Source organism: Phyllobates terribilis, unplaced genomic scaffold (assembly GCF_046119375.1).
Source record: "Phyllobates terribilis strain yellow unplaced genomic scaffold, ASM4611937v1 Scaffold_9__5_contigs__length_417890890, whole genome shotgun sequence".
NCBI lineage: Eukaryota > Metazoa > Chordata > Amphibia > Anura > Dendrobatidae > Phyllobates > Phyllobates terribilis.
Window position 1 is genome coordinate 143,291,230 of NW_027362769.1, and position 19,958 is coordinate 143,311,187.

The following is a 19,958-nucleotide window of genomic DNA, read 5'->3' on the forward strand; positions in this document are numbered from 1 at the left end:
AGGTAGACAAAAGTCCATCGAGTTTAACATATAGCCAAACATGGGGGAAACATGGCGGAAGCCTAACATTCAGGCAAAGAGACGAACCATTAATAAAGTGATGGCGATGGAGGATAATCTGCTTTATGTTCTTCTGTGTCTTCCTCCTCCTCATATTCTCTTATGTATGTGGGCAATGCAATACGCTGTTTACATGGTTATTATTTGTGTATATTGGAGATAGTTTGGTTGCTATCTTTGTGCTATGATTTTTCTATGATAGCATAACCTATAGGTGTAATACATGTATCTGAGGAATGTAATTGCCCTGTGTATATTTGTGTAGTATGGGGGCGAGTGTATTAGGCTTTTGTACTGTTTAGGTGGCCCTTTATCTTCTGTCTCTTCCATCCTCCCCCTCCCGCACCCCCTCCCCATATCCTCTCTCTCCCTTATTCTTTGATATATGTTTTATGTTTACCATAGGCAATTTATGAAATTGGATAATGGGTCATAATGTGCTTTAAGTTGTGGGGTGATGCTTGATAGATAATAGAGTTCACACCAGTAGATTAGTATAACTTTGAGTACCGCAATATAAATGAATGTATGTCCATCGCATGTTGTGATGCTATATAGTGGTGTGCAGCCTATAAACCTGTTAGATTGATGTGGGTCTATCCGATCCTGGATCTTGTCAGTCTTATGGTGGTTTTTTTTTCTCTTTTATTCCCCATTTACCCTGTCATTTTCACTGTGCTGACTGTGTCAAGATATTTATCATGCGCTTGTTTAAGCTATAGATAATGTTTACCTATTAAGGCTCCTCCAGCGCTGATACTCGCATGTCCGGACCCTATGTGCGCACGCGCTTTGCCTGTCCGGACGCGCGCATCCGGGGGGTGTCTCTATGGGTGGTGCTCCGGTGACTCACGTCCCCGTCACTTTGTTGGCGTTGATTTCGGGCTGCGTCACCGGACCGCTTCCCATGACGAGACCCTGGGATGCGCCCCTCTGGATGGGTGAACACGATGTGCGCCACCTATGGGCCCGGAGGAGGTCACGTTGCGCGGTGGAGGGGCGGGGGCGGTGCTGATCAGCAGCATGCGGGGTGTGCACTGATACACATGAGGGAGGAGATGCTATGATCACAGGCTAAATCAATGAATGTGTTTGGGGCGGTGCACGCTAATGAGGGATTGAGTCTGCAGGTGTGCATGAGTTTCACATGACATCCTCTACCTATATAAGGTAGCTAATGTGAGTATAGCAGTACCCCAGAGGAAGGCTGTGACAAGCCGAAATGTGCGTTGGGGTTGTTTGGTGGTGCTTTACTCCCCATCAGGCAGTGTTCATGGTTGTGTTTCATGTGATATGATAGTCTATGTTGCAGTGTCAGTCAATAGAATTGTTGGCTGGCTTTCTTTTGGTTCAGCCATTTCCTGGAGACAGTTACTACTAACACTGCACTACTGCTTTTTACTTATGACCGTGTAAAAATCTCTCTTTGACATTAGGAGTAATAGTGCCACCTAGTGGTAACCTGTGTTTTTTTTATGCATTGTGTTTTTAAATATTTTGTAGTTTGAACTGAATAAAATATATTTAATGTCTGAATAGACTTGCTTTTCTCTCTTTTGTTAGTAGTAGTATACTTTTTTGTTTTGAACTACTCACTCTCTTGGGCACCTGTCATTACATGTACAGAACTATGAGTGATATCTATGCGTTTTGATGGGCATAAGCTATATTCTATCATTTAGTGTGTAATATGCCGTGTATGTGGACATTTATATTAATATAGCCTAACATGTTGATCCAGAGGAAGGCAAAACCCCCATGAAAAAGATGCTAATAGCCCCATAACAGGGGAAAAATTCCTTCCTGACTCCACATACAGCAATCAGACTAGTTTCCTGGATCAACGCCCCATCAGAGAATCTAGTGCCCATAACTTGCTATATTATAATTTTCAAGAAAAGCATCCAGGCCCTCCTTGAATTTGAGTAGTGAATCAACCATTACAACATCATGTGGAGGAGAGTTCCACAATCTCACTGCTCTTACTGTAAAGAATCCATAGTCTCACTGCTCTTACTGTAAAGAATCCATAGTCTCACTGCTCTTACAGTAAAGAATCCATAGTCTCACTGCTCTTACGGTAAAGAATCCATAGTGTCACTGCTCTTACAGTAAAGAATCCATAGTCTCACTACTCTTACAGTAAAGAATCCATAGTCTCACTACTCTTACAGTAAAGAATCCATAGTCTCACTGCTCTTACAGTAAAGAATCCAGTCTCACTGCTCTTACAGTAAAGAATCCATAGTCTCACTGCTCTTACAGTAAAGAATCTATAGTGTCACTGCTCTTACAATAAAGAATCCATAGTCTCACTGCTCTTACCGTAAAGAATCCATAGTCTTATTGCTCTTACAATGGAGAATCTGCAACTGTGATTATGACTAAACCTTCTTTCCTCTGACAGAGGATGCCCCCTTATCACCGTCACAGGCTTAGGTGTATAAAGATCATTTGAAAGATTTCCATACTGTCCCCTCATATATTTGTACATTGTCATTAGATCACCCCTAAGCCTTAGTTTTTTTCCAAACTGAATAACCCCAAGTTTGATGATAACCTGTCTTGCAGTTCACTCATTGCCTTAAAAATCTTGGTCTCTCTTCTCTGTACCTGTTCGCTATGATGTAATTTGGAGTCTGTAGCTCATTTTTTCTTTTTTTTCTGAGCTCCTCTCAGCTGATTTATGACCACAGACCACATCAAAGTTGAATGTGCCGGGAAACAAAGAGCCTGTAAAAGCCAAAAAGTGCAAGATGCTTAATGAAACCCAATTGCAAAACTGATTTTTTAGCCCTAAATACATGCATTTAAGCCATAAAAAAATGATTATCCTCAAATGTGGACAACCCCTTTAAGAAAGGAAGATTTTTTTTTTGCATCTCATTAGTGAATATTCTTTATTCAATGTTCTTTTATGGATCTAGTTGAAAATAGATCTACCACAATGCCATAGCTTTTGCCAGTGACAGAAATTATGATGTTAGTGTGAACAGTGCCATATTGGTAAGTGGTGTCTGTTATATAATGTCAATCATGGTGCAGATAAGGGCGCTCACATACAATATTTCTTCTATTGCAGAATTGAAACTGAATATAGTACAAGGATTAGACAAGCAGAATTGCAAGCTAAACTGCTCATTTTAAAGGTATGTTCCGGTTTGTATTATACATAGATAAGAGATGCACAAAAGTAGGAACTGAGGTTTCCGTTCAAATGTAACTCCTTGAAAGTGTCAAAGAAGATCTTTTGCCATGTTTTATAGAAGACACAAGATTCCAAGTTGACTTTTAGCTTTCAAAATTCCACTCATGAAAATCCTTCACAAAAATATCTGCAGGTGGATACAAACAATATACCTCCCGTAGTAGAAAGGTAGTATTACAAGGTGCTCGATATAATGCAATAAGTGGTTGTCATCCTGTTTTTACATATAGAATTAGTAGTGGTTTGGCTGTAGAGGCGCTTGTCCTCCTATAAAAATCATTCTTTTTTTGTAGAGATCTGATGTGCCAGTCATGGCAAATCTAGTGTACAAATCAAACAGGTAGTTGGCACACCCAGCGAATTAGAGATCACTTGAGATCCAACACAGTGAGCTCCTGTAGACCAATAGTAGACAGAGTGAAGGAGCTGCACACCTAAAGGCACGTGGAGATACTTCAAATAGGATTATTGACAGTATTTCACATCCATTGGTTACACCACAATAAGTACAGTATTACATAAAGTTTCAAGTGAAAAACTTTCCATCAGGCAAATACGCTGTGTTAATTGCATAGAGGTCAAGGGGATCCAGGGTGCAGGGTGGGCTTCCACCAAACAGGGACAACCTGTACGTCAAGGAAGGGGATAGACTACCTATCTGTCTAGAGAAAACTTTATGGAAGGAAGGCAAGAATTGAGTTGGGGGTGGAAATCCAATAGGTCATTAGCAAAGACTGTATAGGCTATGTTCACTGCATATAGGTCAAAGAGATCCAAGGTGCAGGCTGAAATTCTCCCAAACTGGGACAACCTGGACATCTTCGAAGGGGATAGACGATCTTTCTGTCTCTAGAAAAAACTTTATGGAAGGAAGGCAAGAATTGAGTAAGAAGCGGAAAGCCGATAGGTCCTTAGCAGAGCCCATATAGGCTAGGTTCACTGCATATAGGTCAAGAGGATCCAGGGTGCAGGGTGGGCTTCCCTCAAACTGGGACAACCTGGACGTCTACGAAGGGAATAGACGATCTGTCTCGAGAGAAAACTTTATGGAAGGAAGGCAAGAATTGAGTTGGGGGTGGAAATCCAATAGGTCATTAGCAAAGACTGTATAGGCTATGTTCACTGCATATAGGTCAAAGAGATCCAAGGTGCAGGCTGAAATTCTCCCAAACTGGGACAACCTGGACATCTTCGAAGGGGATAGACGATCTTTCTGTCTCTAGAAAAAACTTTATGGAAGGAAGGCAAGAATTGAGTAAGAAGCGGAAAGCCGATAGGTCCTTAGCAGAGCCCATATAGGCTAGGTTCACTGCATATAGGTCAAGAGGATCCAGGGTGCAGGGTGGGCTTCCCTCAAACTGGGACAACCTGGACGTCTACGAAGGGAATAGACGATCTGTCTCGAGAGAAAACTTTATGGAAGGAAGGCAAGAATTGAGTTGAGGGTGGAAATCAGATAGGTCCTTAGCAAAGTCCGTATAGGCTATGTTCACTGCATATACTGTAGGTTAAAAGGATCCAGGATGTGGGGTGAGCTTCCCCTAAACTGGGACAACATGGACATTTACGAAGAGGATAGACAATCTGTCTATAGAGAAAGCTTTATGGAAAGTAGGTAAGAATTAAGTTAGAAGTGGAAATCTGATAGATTCTTAGCTGAGCCCATATAGACTAGGTTCACTGCATATAGGTCAAGAGGATCCAGGGTGTGGGGTGGGCTTTCCCCAAACAGGGACAACCAGGATACAATTATATCAAGGCCCGCAGGAGTTTTCTCTTGAGAAGATAGATCGTCTATCCCCTTCCTTGACGTCCAGATTGTCATATTTTGGGGGAAGACTGCCCTGAACCCTGGTTCCCCTTGATATATGCAGTGAAAATAGCTGTGAAGACCCGGTGTCTTCCGTGGGCATACCGCTACTCAGACAACACAGGGTGAGGGTAAAACAGTGTGGCAATACTTTATTGAACCACAAAGTGGACAATAAACACACAGAACAGTCCCAGCAAATACCCAAGATGGTACAACATTACACAGTCTCACCCTTCCTTCTCCGCCCGCCTGGGATAGAACAGCTGCGACTTTTGAGACTTCCAGGGCCAACTACCTCAATCAGTGGTCCCCCCGCTTCTGGCTGGCCCCCACAGAGAGAAGGTAGCGGCAAGCTTAGGAAGCTAGCAGTCCATCGAGGTACAAGACCAGGAGACCCGAGTGTCCAAATCTGGCCACTCCGAGAGTTTCCATGGGGCCAGGCGACCGGTGGGTCCCTCCTGGCAACTTCAAATGTCTCCATGGGTTCTAGGCAACCAGTGGGTCCCTCCTAGCAACCCCAAAACAAGATATCCATGGGGCCAGGTGACTTCTTCGTCTTCTCCTTGTCTCCTCAAAAGTATCCATGTCTCTCTGATGGTCAATGGAGCCGATCCGAATCTTTCCAGTCAGGGCCGGTACCCTTAGACTAGAATCATGTAGAATACAAATCTGTGTCTCTTTGGATGATATGCAATCCATCTACTTTCCTGGAGGATGTCTCTCATGCTCCTACTAAGGTATTTCTCAATCTCTGTCCCAAGACTCATTCTGTCTCCAGCACTACAGACATCCCTGTTTATATTTACATCTGTGTGAGGTCATCAGGCACAGGTAAGAGGTAAAGGTGCAGGGCTCGAATAACCACAGCTCATCCCCCAAGGTTGACTGGCAAACACCCTACAATGGTACTTAACATATCTAGCAAACATTCATTGTTCTAGCTAATCTATTTACATAATTTGTATCACAGGGGCTCTTGTAAATACACATCAATGTTTCAAAATCAAAGAGCAGATAACATTCAGGGTTATACAAATAATAGTCTGTGTTAATCAACTAAAGAAGAACACAGATTAAAGAGTCAACATAAAAATAAAGGTGTGCTGCTCTTGCCATCAGAACGTATGTCTGGCATAATTAAGATTTTACTCTGTATCGTCACATTGCTCTCCCAATCTTAATTAGCCAGACATGATAGGATCCCAATCATCCCTCTCCACTTGTTGCAGACAGTCAATCAGCATGTCCTTAAGCACACACATGAATATAAGAGGTCTCACCTTCTTTAGAACAAAACTTTGCATCATCCAGTTTCCTCAGAGCATATTCCATATCATCCTTGCAAATAAACTCCAAACGTAATTGAAGAAAACAGACTGGTATCCATTGTGTTCATACATGCCGTCCTCTGCATCCTGTGGTTCCTGAATTAAATCCGATGAGTGTCAGTGGCCTGGTATTCAATCCGTTGAAGCTGGCATAGCTCCTGTAGTTGCTGTTTCTGGTTGCTGCTGTATATCCTCTCCGGTCTTCCTCCCAAAGCCGGGCTGATGGGGTTGGACATGGTAGCATCCAAAACCCGCTATGTATGCCTCACCTATGGACTGATGGGTCTTTCTACATGCCTCCCTGGTTGTGGAGCCCTTTGATTGTGTGTACTAGCACCAGTCACCTGCATCTTCCCCAGCTCTGCTGGGCTGAGTAGTATCCCACCGTTGCCACCAAAATGTGAAGACACAGGGTCTTCTGTGGGCGTAACACTACTCAGACAACACAGGGTGAGGGTAAAACAGTGTGTCAATACTTTATTGAACCACAAAGCAGACAATAAACACACAGAACAGTCCCAGCAAATACCCAAGATGGTACAACATTACACAGTCTAACCCTTCCTTCTCCGCCCGCCTGGGATAGAACCCTTAGACTAGAATCATGTCGAATACAAATCTGTGTCTCTTTGGATGCCATGCAATCCATCTACTTTCCTGGAGGATGTCTCTCATGCTCCTTCTAAGGTCTTTCTCAATCTCTGTCCCAAGACTCTGTGTGAGGTCATCAGGCGCAGGTAAGAGGTAAAGGTGCGGGGCTCAAGTATCCACAGTTCATCCACCAAGATGGACTGGAAAACACCCTACAATTGTATTTAACATATCTAGCAAACATTAATTGTTCTAGCTAATCTGTTTACATAGTTTGTATAACACGGGCTCTTGTAAATACACATCATTGTTTCAGAATCAAAGAGCAGATAACATTCAGGGTTATACAAATAATAGTCTGTGTTAATCAACTAAAGAAGAACACATATTAAAGAGTCAACATAAAAATAAAGGTGTGCTGCTCTTGCCATCAGAAAGTATGTCTGGCATAATTAAGATTTTACTCTGTATCGTCACAATAGCCTATATGGGCTTTAATAAGGACCTATCAGATTTCCACTCCCATTCTTGCCTTCCTACGATATCGTTTTCTCTTGAGACAGATCGTGTATCCTTTTCCTTTACATCCAGATTGTCCCTGGATTGGACTCCATCTGTATGACTTCTTTATGATTCCTGCACTACAAAATGTTTTATAGAAATTATTTCTACTGCATACAACAATGGTAATTCTCCATTGAAATGACATAAACAGACCGGAAACAAACAGACAAATGATGGCTGAAAATGACTTAGGCTGAGTTCACACGATGCGTTTTTCATGCGTTTCCGCGGCGTTTTTGCAGTTGCGTAAACGCAGCGGAAACGCAGCGGAAACGCATGAAAAACGCATGGTAGAAGGGCAGCAATGTTCCCCAATGGAAATCCGCATGTGCTGTGCCCATGATGGGTAAACGCTGCGGTCAAAAATCCGCAGCATGTCAATTAATTTTGCGGAAACGCTGCTCTTTTGCCGCAATTGACTTGCATTAGACCGCATGGAATCCGCATCACTGTATATGTTGATGCGCTTTTCATGCGGTCTAATGTGCGGATGGTACCCGGGTGTGGATGAGAGGACTCTCATCCAGACCCAGGTACCATTAAAAAAAAAAAGAATAAAATAAAAAATATATATATTCTCACCTTCTGACGGCCCGCGCTGCGTCCTGCCGGCTTCCCGCGCACTTCGCGGTTGAATGAAGGACCTTCGCTGACGTCAGAGTCATGTGACGGGTCACGTGACGCTGACGTCGGAAGGTCCTACAGTCTTCACTGCCGGCAGCCGGGACCGATGAAGCAGGACACAGGGGGCCATCAGATGGTAACGTATAGATTTATTTTTTATTTTTTGACATCACACACTATATAAATCCATGCCGGTTGCATGGATTTATATAGTGTGAAGTTGACAAGCACTTTCCAAGTGATGCTAAAATCGCTTGGGAAGCGCTTGTCAACCCGCATGCGGAAATGAAAGTGAAGACCGCTTCATTTCCGCATGTCCCTGGCGGGAAACCGCATGTACAATCCGCATGCGTTTTTTCCTGCCAGAGAGATGCAGAAACGCTCAGGAAAAAATCCTGAGCATTTCTGCATCGTGTGCACATACCCTTAGGCAGATTATAAAAAAAGGGGAGTAGAAAAATGTGTAAATATAAACCCTTTAAAAGATTATTATTTTCAATTTAAATATATTAAAAAACACCACACATCCCAGGTGCATAGTGAAGAAAAAAGTCACAATATAACTGTCTGCTCAAATGTTCAGAGACATAGAATGGTATAATCAGAGCACATAAAAATGACAAAAAATAGGGAAGCAAAGATTTAGACAGTCAAGATTATCCCTATATCGGATGATTACTGTATTTCTGTATGAAAAATAATAAAGGCCACCAAAATGACTATCTGATCGAACACTTAAGATGTGCACAATTGATATGATCAGAGCTCATGTAGCCAATGTAGACAGGAAAACATTTATAAGTCCTACCAATAATAGTCACTCCTAAGGCAGCCAATTATCATGTTTAACCCCTTAACCCCCGAGGGTGGTTTGCACCTTAATGACCGGGCCAATTTTTACAATTCTGACCACTGTCACTTTATGAGGTAATTACTCTGGAACACTTCAACGGATCCCGCTGATTCTGAGATTGTTTTTTTCGTGACATATTGTACTTCATGATAGTGGTAAAATTTCTTCGATATCACTTGCGTTTTATTTGTGACAAAATCAGAAATTTGGCGAAAATTTTGAAAATTTAGCAATTTTCAAAATTTTAATTTGTATGCCCTTAAATCAGAGAGATATATAGCACAAAATAGTTAATAAATAACATTTCCTACATTTCTACTTTATATCAGCACAATTTTGGAACCAAAATTTTTTTTTAGTAGGGAGCTATAAGGGTTAAAAGTTGACCAGCGATTTCTCATTTTTACAACAAAATTTACAAAACCATTTTTTTAGGGACCACATCATATTTGAAGTCACTTTGAGGGGTCTTTATGACAGAAAATACCCAAAAGTGACACCATTCTAAAAACTGCACCCCTCAAGGTGCTCAAAACCACATTCAAGAACTTTATTAACCCCTCAGGTTCTTCACAGGAATTTTTGGAATGTGGAAGGAAAAAATGAACATTTAACTTTTTTCACAAAAATGTTACTTTAGACCCATTTTTTTTTTATTTTCGCAGGGGTAACAGGAAAAAATGGACTTCAAAATGTGTTGTGCAATTTCCCCTGAGCATGCAGATACCCCATATGTGGGGGAAAACCACTGTTTGGGTGCACTGCAGGGTTCGGAAGGGAAGGAGCGTCATTTGACTTTTTGAATGTAAAATTTGCTTGAATAATTAGCGGATGCCATGTTGCGTTTGGGGAGTCCCTGATGTGTCTAAATAGTGGAAACCACCCCCCTTTTCCCGCAGTGACTCCATTTTGGAACTAGACCCCTCAAGGATTTTATCAAGGGGTATAGTGAACATTTTGAACCCAGAGGTACGACACATAATTTGATAACATTAGGTCATCATATTGAATAAGCTGTCATTAGTCTTGAGCGCAAGTGCTCGCTACTTGAGTTTGCATCAGGTACTCAGGTATGCACCATGTATCAAGGGTACTCAAGTGACATGCTCGAGTCCCAGCCCCGCATGTTTCACGGTTATTAGACACCCAAAAAAAAACATGCGGGGATCGCTCGTGCATGGCAGGCAATCCCCGCAAGTTTTTTTTGGCTGTATAACAGCTGCAAAACATTTGGGGCGGAGACTCGAGCATGTCACTCGAGCACCCGCTATACTCGGTGCATACCTGAGCACCCGATGTAAACTCAAGTAGCGAGCACTTGCGCTCAACACTAGTCGCCATATCGTCGTAATTTTTTTTTCTTTACTTCTGAAAAAATCCCAACCCTAACCCTAGCCCAACCCTTGCCCAACTCTAACCCTAGCCTAACCCTAACCTTAGCATAACCCTAGCACAACCCTAACACAACCCTAACCCAACCCTAACCCAACCCTAACCCTAGCCCAACCCTAACCCTAGCCCAACCCTAACCCTAGCCCAACCCCAACCCTAGCCCAACCCCAATCCTAGCCCAACCCTAACCCTAGCCTAACCCAACCCTAACCCTAGCCTAACCCTACCCTAACCCTAGCCCAACCCTAACCCTAGCCCAACCCTAACCCTAACCCTAGCCCTACTCTAACCCTAGCCCAACCTTAACCCTAGCCAAACCTTAACCCTAGCCCAACTCTAACCCTAGCCCAACCCTAGCCCAACCCAACCCTAGCCCAACCCTAACCATAGCCCAACCCTAACCCTAAAGTTTTTTTTTACTCCGTTCCTCGTGCAGTATAAGTGATTAGACTACTTTATTCTTTGGGTCGGTGCAATTACAGCGATGCCAGATTCATATTGGGTTTTTATGATTGACAGCTGTCGCACACTAAGACGCATTTTTTTGCAAAGACTAGTTTTTACATCGCCATATTTTGAGAGCTATAATTTTTCTATATTTTGGCCGACAGAGTCATGTGATGGCTTGTTTTTTGCGGGACAAGTTGACGTTTTTCTTGGTACTATTTTCGGGCATGTGACATTTTTTGATCACTTTCTATTCTGATTTTTAGAAGGCAGAATAAACAAAAACCAACAATTCAGGAATTGTTTTTTTGTTTTGTTTTTTTATGCCGTTCTGGGTGTGGTAAAATTGATGAGGTAGCTTTATTCTTCGGGTCAGTATGTTTACAGCGGTGCTACATTTATATATTTTTTTATATTTTGGCGCTTTTACATAATAAAAACTTTTTTATAGAAAAAAGAATTGTTTTTGCATCGCTTTATTCTGAGAGCTATAACTTTTTTATTTTTTGTCCGTTGGAGCTTTATGGTGGCTTGTTTTTTGCGGGACAAGATGACGTTTTCAGCGGTACCATTTTTATTTACATTTGTCTTTTGGATCGCGTTTTATTCCATTTATTTTTGGCGTTATGATGATAAAACATCATTTTATGTTTAGTTTTTTATTTTATTTTTTTACCGTGTTCACTAAAGGGGTTAACTAGTGGGACAGTTTTATAGGTCAGGTCGTTCCGGACGCGGCGATACCAAATATGTGTACTTTTATTGGTTTATTTATTTTTTTCATAAGATTATTTATTTATGGGTGCAATATATTTTTATTTTTTTTATTATTACTATTTTCATTTTTTTTTTAAATATTTTTACTATTTTTTTTTTTCACTTTGACATTTTTATTACTTTTTCACATTGTCCCACTATGGGACTTTCACTTTTTGCAGCCTAATCGGCTGCATGGCATAGAGAGCAACAGCTCCCTATGCCATGCAGCCTGTGAGCGCTGCACAGGGAGAAGTTACTTTGGTCGCGCACTGCGCATGACCAAAGCAACTTCCTGCCTCCTGGTGTCCCGGATGTTGTCATGATGACGTCGGGTCACCATGGCAACAGCCGGGACCGAACTCAGACGCCCCGAGACGCCGGCAGAGAAGGTAAGTATTGCGCTTACCTCCTCTTGCCACTGGAATGCTGCGATCGATTTCGATCACAGCATTTCGGGGATTAATGTGCCGGGAGCGGTGCGGGACCGCTCCCTGCACATAGCACCGGGTGTCAGCTGTAGCAATCAGCTAACACCCGGCGGTGATCTCGCCCGCACCGCTTGTGTGCGGGCGAAATCGCCAGGGCGTATTAATACGTATCAGGCCCGTAAGGCTCAGGGCTCAGATACGTATTAATACACCCTGGGCCAGAAAGGGGTTAAATATATAGCACAAACCACAACATAAATGTCTGATTCAATACTCATAGCCAATAGATGGTATAGTCAGAATGGATATAAATGGTATAAACAGGGAGACAGGAATAAAACCTGCCAAAGGACACTATCCCTGGATAGACCAACTATTATGTTTTAGATGCATAATAATAATACAATTAATATTTATAACATCCCAGGTTATAACACAATAAATGGGCCTGTCTCTCCCTAGGATAGACTCTAGGCTCTACCTGCCTAACAGCAGAGGTTGGCACCATAGTGATACGGGATTTGGCGCCCCCGCTCCTCGGTGGCTCTCCCATGCTTATCCTAGTTGTCCCAACAATAAAATTCTAAACTAGCCAACATGCCATATATACTCGAGTATAAGCCAAGGTACCTAAAATTTTACCACAAAAAATTTGGAAAACTTATTGACTCGGGTATAAGCTTAGGGTGGGAAATGCAGCAGCTACTGGTAAATCCCCATCCTGGTAAGTATTGCCCCCTCATCCCCAATCCTGGTATGTATGGCTCTCATCCCCAATCCTGGTATGCATTGCTCCGTCATCCCCAATCCTGGTATATATATGGCCCCCTCATCTCAATCCTGGTATGAATGGCCCCCTCATCTCAATCCTGGTATGAATGGCCCCCTCATCTCCAATCCTGGTATGCATGGCCTCCTCATCCCCCAATTCTCGCATGTATGACCCCATCACTGCATACATAAAAAAATAAACACTTATACTCACCTTCCTTCCTCATCTCTGCTCCAGTGCTGCATCCTGTTGTTCTGCATCAGCTCATGTCAGCATCTGAGCAGTGCATGGGATCACAGCCATGCACTCTCAGACGCTGCTGTGAGCTGCCGGCATAATCACTCCTCTCCATGCTGGAACTATGTGCGTGAAGAAGGGTGAATATGCATTCTCTTTAGTAGCAGGCACTGTCAGTAGGAGCCGCGGCTCAGCGCTCCTCCGTGCCTGCTACTAAAGAGAATGAATATTCATTCTTCTCCATGCCCATGGGAGTGGAGAAGTGGGGTTATTCATTTCCCTTTAGCAGCAGGCACACATGGTAGCTGCTGCAGCGACTACTGCGTGTGCCCCACTCCTTCGCCGCTGCAACCACCCCACCCCCACAATCCACCAACGGAATTTCTATATACTCGAGTATATACCCGAGTATATGCCGAGGGGGGCTTTTTCAGCACAAAAAATGTGCTGAAAAACTCGGCTTATACTTGAGTATATACGGTAGTTCCGGAGATATATAAGCACATGAAGATAGAAAAACTACTCAAAAAAAACCCACTTATCATGTCAGTGGATGGTCATTCATGATACACTGCGCCTCTTCGCGTTTCACCATATTCTGCATCATCAGGATGCTATCTTCAAGTATTGGTATGATACCCAAATGATGTGGAGTAATAAAAGGCCCATTGTGGTGCTCTGATTATACCATTCTATGTCTCTGAGCATTTGAGCAGCCTTTTATATTGTGAATTTTTTCTTCACTATACACCTGGGATGTGTGGTGCTTTATAATATATTTAAATTGAAAATAAAAATCTTTTAAAGGTTTATATTTACACATGAAAAAATTACTTACAATGCACCCAGGTTGCGTGCAAATAAAAAAAGATGTCTAGACATATATCTGTACTGCGGCTTGTAGATCATTTCCTTACATTTAGCTAAAAACTCAACAACCTGCACAGAAGCCGGCACGTGCCTCCGGTAGTGCACAGGTTGTGGTGAAGCCTGTCATTTGTGTCTAATTGTATTTTGCAAAAAAAAAAAAGTTTCCATATTTGCCTAGTGAGGTACTTTCCACTCACTGACTACAGAGATCTGGTTTCCTGTGCTGCCCGTTCAGTTGTTATAACTGCTTTTCTCTGCCCTATAAAGTTCTGATTGTTTATTTTCACAAATGTCTAAGTCCATAAATTAAAAAAATATATATCATATTTTCTATAATTTACAGGATGATTTACGATCAAAATGGAAGGAATTGCAAAGTATGTTACAAAAAGAACATCAGATGCTTCATGGTAAATATGCTCCTAAATTCTAATAAGACATTATTGTAAAGATACATCAGCAGCAGAAGACCATGGGCCCGGCCGTGTAAACCATGACATAAATCAGAACCAACACGACATAAATTCATTTTTATAGCAGGTTGACTCGGTTATATCCACAGCTTTAAACAAATTTAATGGCCAAAGGAAACGTAACTTCCTTTATTAAAAGTCCATTGTAAGCAGTGTTTACACAAACAGGTAGAACTGAGCTGGAGTATTCTCACCAAACTAACAGCTGTGACAAGTAAGCTACATCATTCCTTTAGGCTATGTGCCCACGTTGCGGACCTGAAGCATATTTTTTACGCTTCTCCCTGGCGGGAAAATCGCATGCGGATATTACATGCGGTTTTCCCGCCAGGTAGAAGCATTTGTGAGGCGTCTTTGCATGCATTTCCGCATGCGGGTTATCAAGCACTTCTCCAAGTGATTTAAGCATCAGAATGGTAAAAAATAAAAAAATAAACTTTATACTCACCTTCTGATGCATTCTCTGCCCTGTCCGGAGTCTTGAGCGACTCACGCTGTTGTGTGCAGGACCTGCGGTGACATCATTGAGTCATGTGATGGGTCACATGACTCAATGACGTGGCAGGTCCTTCAGACAACAGCGCGACGGAGGGAAAACATCAGAAGATAAGTATAAACTTTATTTTTTCTTTTTTTTACAGGTTCTTTGGTACCCAGGTCTGGATGAGAGTCTCCTCTCCTCCAGACTTGGGTACCATCCGCACATTGATCCCGCAGCGCTTCCGCAAAATTAATGAACATGCTGCGGATTTTTGACCGCAGCATATACGCTGCGGAAAAATCCGCAGCATGGGCATTGACATTGCGGAATGCCATTGGGGACCATGGGGTGCGGATATACATGCGTTTTACAAGCGTTTACGCTGCGGAAATTCCGCAGCATATACGCTTGAAAAACGCTACGTGGGCACACAGCCATATTAATCTCAGAAAATGACTTCTTTAAGCCAGATTTTGATATTACGTGTGTTTTTCTTTTTTTTTAATTCTTCATATTTTTTTTTCACATCACTATATTAAAAGAAATCTTGCAATTTTCACACTGGCCACTAGACTCCTACTTCCAGTTCTTCGCATGGACATTAACAGCTATAGATTGACTGGATGTATAATATCAATATGCTCTGTTCTGGGCAAAGGTCATTGTGAAGGGAAGGGGACGGTTGAGCTGTGACATCACCTATTGTGAATGGTGGATCCTGTGTTATCAACTGTATATAGAGGTTTTATCAGTCATTGTACAGGAGGAGGAGGTGAGCTGTGACATCACCTATTATGAATGGTGAATCCTGTGTTATCAACTGTATATAGAGGTGTTATCAGTCATTGTACAGGAGAAGGAGGTGAGCTGTGACGTCACCTATGGTGAATTCTGTGTTATTTGATGTATATAGAGGTGTTATCAGCCATTGTACAGGAGGAGGAGGAGGTGAGCTGTGACATCGCCTATTGTGAATGATGGATCCCGTGTTATCTACTGTATATCGGGTTTTATCAGTCATTGTACAGGAGGAGGTGAGCTGTGACATCACCTATTGTGAATGGTGAATTCTGTGTTATTTGATGTATATGGAGGTGTTATCAGACATTGTACAGGAGGAGGTGGTGAGCTGTGACATTGCCTATTGTGAATGATGGATCCTGTGTTATCTACTGTATATAGAGGTGTTATCAGTCTTTGTACAAGAGGGGGAGGAGGTGAACTGTGACATTGCCTATGGTAAATGGTGAATCATGTATTATATTGTATATAGAGGTGTTATCTGTCATTATACAGGAGGAGGTGAGCTGTGACATCACCTATTGTGAATGATGGATCCTGTGTTATCTACTGTATATAGAGGTGTTATCAGTCATTGTACAGGAGGAGGAGGTGAGCTGTGACATCATCTATTGTGAATGATGGATTCTGTGTTATCTACTGTATATAGAGGTGTTATCAATCTTTGTACAGAAAGAGGAGGTGGTGAACTGTGACATTGCCTATGGTAATTGGAGAATCATGTGTCATATTGTATATAGAGGTGTTATCTATTATTCTACAGGAGGGGGAGGAGGTGAGCTGTGACATCATCTATTGTGAATACTTGTTTACTTGTGTTATCCGGTTTACATGGATGTGTAGTCATTGTACAGGAGTGACAGAAGGAGGTGATGATCTGTGACCATTAACTAATGTGAATTGTAGATCATGAGTTATTTTCCATATTTAGAGGTTTTACCTTTCCCTCTGTGATGATAATGAAACTGATGAAAAGTCTTCTGTGCAGGACAGGAAGGATGATAGTGTAACTGTAGGCCCAGTAGCCAATGTGGAAATTGTAAGGGTTCAATTTTTTATACATAAATATAGATCATGATATGGAAATTTAAAAAAAAAAATCTGTATTTTTTTTTTAATGGAACCCTGATTTAAACAATAGGTTTTCTACAAAGGGAGGGAAGGTGGGAGAACAGCACAGTGTGAAACTGCTCCAAAGCCCAGGAAAACATTAAGGTTTCTTCTCCCTAAATGAACCCTTACCACCTAAGGACTTAGGGACATGAAAACTACCAAAGTTCCTGCATTCCAGTGCTAGACCACCTACATCTTCTCACCAGTCCCTGGCCCTGCAGCTACACACCTGTGGACCTACAGGCATATTAGTAAAAGTTATTGATTTTTATGTGGCTGCAGAGTTTTATTTGAATTAGGGTGAATTCGGCAACGTGTCCGTATATACCTGTGACCATGTCTGTAAGCATTGGTTTTGTGTACAATGTTACAATGTATTATCTAAATATATAATAAAGTATTACCTATAAACAGTATCTAAATAAAACTACTATATATTAAAATAGTTAAAAAGAAAAAAGAATATAAGAGAAAAATACTGGGAGTGTAAGGATCGAGAATGACTTTGTCTTGAACCAAATTCCAGTCTTGAACGAGAAGCCTGTTGGAGTAAGGAACTCTGAATTTACTATGAAGCACATCCCTCTTAAGAAATTTGATCAATTCTTGGGCTCTTTGTAGGCTAGAAAATAAAATTATTTCAGATACAATTTATGGCTTACATTATAGTACTGTAGCTTTGTTGTGTGGTGGTTAGTCATTCATGCTTTTAGAAGTGAAGCACAAAGCGTCATATGTTGTGCCAATTTTTTTGCTTTTGGTGCCCCCCAAAAAAAGAGTAGAAATGATAAATTTCCCTGCTTGGTTTCTAATGCCTGTATACGGAAAGGGTTGATGTCTGGGGTAGCAAGAGGGATTAATGGTAATGTTCCTTGGGGTTCAGAAAGGTCGGGGTTTCTAATTTAGGGTTGCTGGGTTTCAGGTTCTTGGAGGCATGAAGAAAACAGTTGCTACCCTCTGAACTTAAAGAATCCCCCCACCTCCTCCTCCCATCAAAATTTTTATCCTCTTAAAATATTGCAGTCATCGTATTATACAGCACTGTGTACTTACAATTGCTCATTTTGCCTTTCAACACAGCTAATTCTTCTCTTTTCCATTAGGTCTATGACATCAGGTGATTAAAAAATGAGTAGATGAATCCTTTAAGCGCTATGTAGAAACAGGAGGTCAATTTTTCCTGTATGAGTCATCAGTCACAGCAAAAGTCAATGGCAGGGGAGGAGGAGGAGCAGTTGGGTCAGGAGTGAAGAGAAAGGATGATAAATGCAGGGACAAGAGACTTCCTGTTTCTACATAAACCTAATGGAAAATAGAAGAATTAACTGGGTAGAAAGGCAAAATGAGCAATTGTAAGTACACAGTGCTGTATAATATGATGACTGGAATATATTAAGAGGATAAAAATTTTAATGGGAGTGCTTCTTTAACCCTTAAGCAAGGCAGTGCAGCTGCCATATGGCACTCACACAAATAAGGGGTCTAAACACACCTGTAGGCTGCCGACCACTCGTAATCGATCGGCATCCATCTGTCGCTGCACAAGATCTATGTAGTTCAGAGGTGTTGACTATTTCCCTATATAGAGCCCAGATATTAGAGATGGTGGTGCTGAGAGTGGCATACACAAAATTGTGAAGTGCTAAAATAATTATCTCCGTGTAGTTTGACGTTCATTGCTTTGACTAGATGGCTTCATTAAATTTACGCAAAATACACTAAACCTAAGAAAAATTATCTAAACTTTTAAGGAATTTTTCAGGAAGTATGTACAATCATTTTTTTCTCTCTAATTTCAGCAGGGACTATAAATGACAGCAAAATACAGGAAGAACTGGACTCCATTTATTCCAAGATCTTTGGGAATCCCGCACCCGGTTCCTTCTTAAATAAACACAGATTGTCAAGCTCAAGCAGTGGAAAAAGCCATTTGAGCTCTATTTTACTAAATAGTGAAGATGGACTTGGATCTATGTCCGAGCTCGATGAAGACTCTGGAACAGAGGCTTGTTTTAGTCGTCAATCTAGTACAGAAGAAGACTTTATGTATAAGTTTAACGGACTTTCTTCGATGAGGTCTTCACTATCGCGTCACAGAAGCATCAGTGTGACAAGTAGTGAAAGTGAACCAATGTCACCAAACTGGGACTCTATAAGTCTATCAAATATTTTTGGGACATTGCCACGTAAAAGTAGAAGAGGAAGCGTCCGAAAGAACTTCTTGAAATTTATTCCTGGTTTGCACAGATCGGTAGAAGAAGAAGAATCTCAACTGTAAAAATAATTTCACCGATACATCATCATCATCAGCATTAAATAAGACCTTATGAAATGTTCCTGTACATATACACTTACAGTTTATTGGGAGACATAATGTGGGAATATGATGTAGAAATGGAAGGAACTCTCAGAAAGCAGCCGGCAAATTGACCACTGACAGGATGACTAGTGGTTTCACCTTACAAGCTTTTGGAACACTTTTAATCTGAAATGACCTCTGATGATGAATGATCTTAGTGATCTCCCAGAAGCACAATTTGAGATAGTTGAACTGACTTAAAACTGACTCCTCCTAGATTTTCAATTGCTTGATTACGTCAAAGTCTCCTTGCCTCTTCTCCCCCTTCAGCTCAGTTTGTCTTTGAGATGAAGATCTGAGTCATCAGAGGCCGAATGGTTGCTTGGGATTTAATTCCTTACAGCTCCATGTAGAAAGCTGTACCTTTAAGGCATTGCATCCCCAGTTACAAGCCCATCTCAGTTGCACTAACACATTAATATTGTTTGAACGACAGTCAAATAGGAAACATTTGTCAACAATCATGCCATCTCTTCCCACAGTTAGTTGATTTAAGAATTAAAAAGATTTTTCTGTATTTTCATGACTATGAAAATTGTACATTCACACTGAAGGCATCAAAACTATGAATTAACACATGTGGAATTATATACTTAACAAAAAAGTGTGAAACAACTGAAAATGTCTTATATTCTAGGTTCTTCAAAGTAGCCACCTTTTGCTTTGATGACTGCTTTGCACACTCTTGGCATTCTCTTGATGAGCTTCAAGAGGTAGTCACCGGAAATGGTCTTCCAACAATCTTGAAGGAGTTCCCAGAGACGCTTAGCACTTGTTGGCCCTTT

The 19,958-nt window shown here is 41.5% G+C and overlaps 1 protein-coding gene across 1 annotated transcript in view; it reads left to right on the forward strand.

The window, feature by feature from the left end:
* CYTIP (cytohesin 1 interacting protein) overlaps window positions 1–19,723 on the forward strand; it is a 33,222-nt gene extending 13,499 nt beyond the window's left edge. Inside the window, exons 7-9 of the mRNA XM_073645686.1 lie at window positions 3,143–3,209; window positions 14,290–14,356; window positions 18,614–19,723. Coding sequence (XP_073501787.1) covers window positions 3,143–3,209; window positions 14,290–14,356; window positions 18,614–19,092 — 613 coding nt within the window. The 3' untranslated portion in view covers window positions 19,093–19,723. The remainder of the gene's footprint in view (window positions 1–3,142; window positions 3,210–14,289; window positions 14,357–18,613) is intronic.
* Window positions 19,724–19,958: the final 235 nt, after the last annotated feature.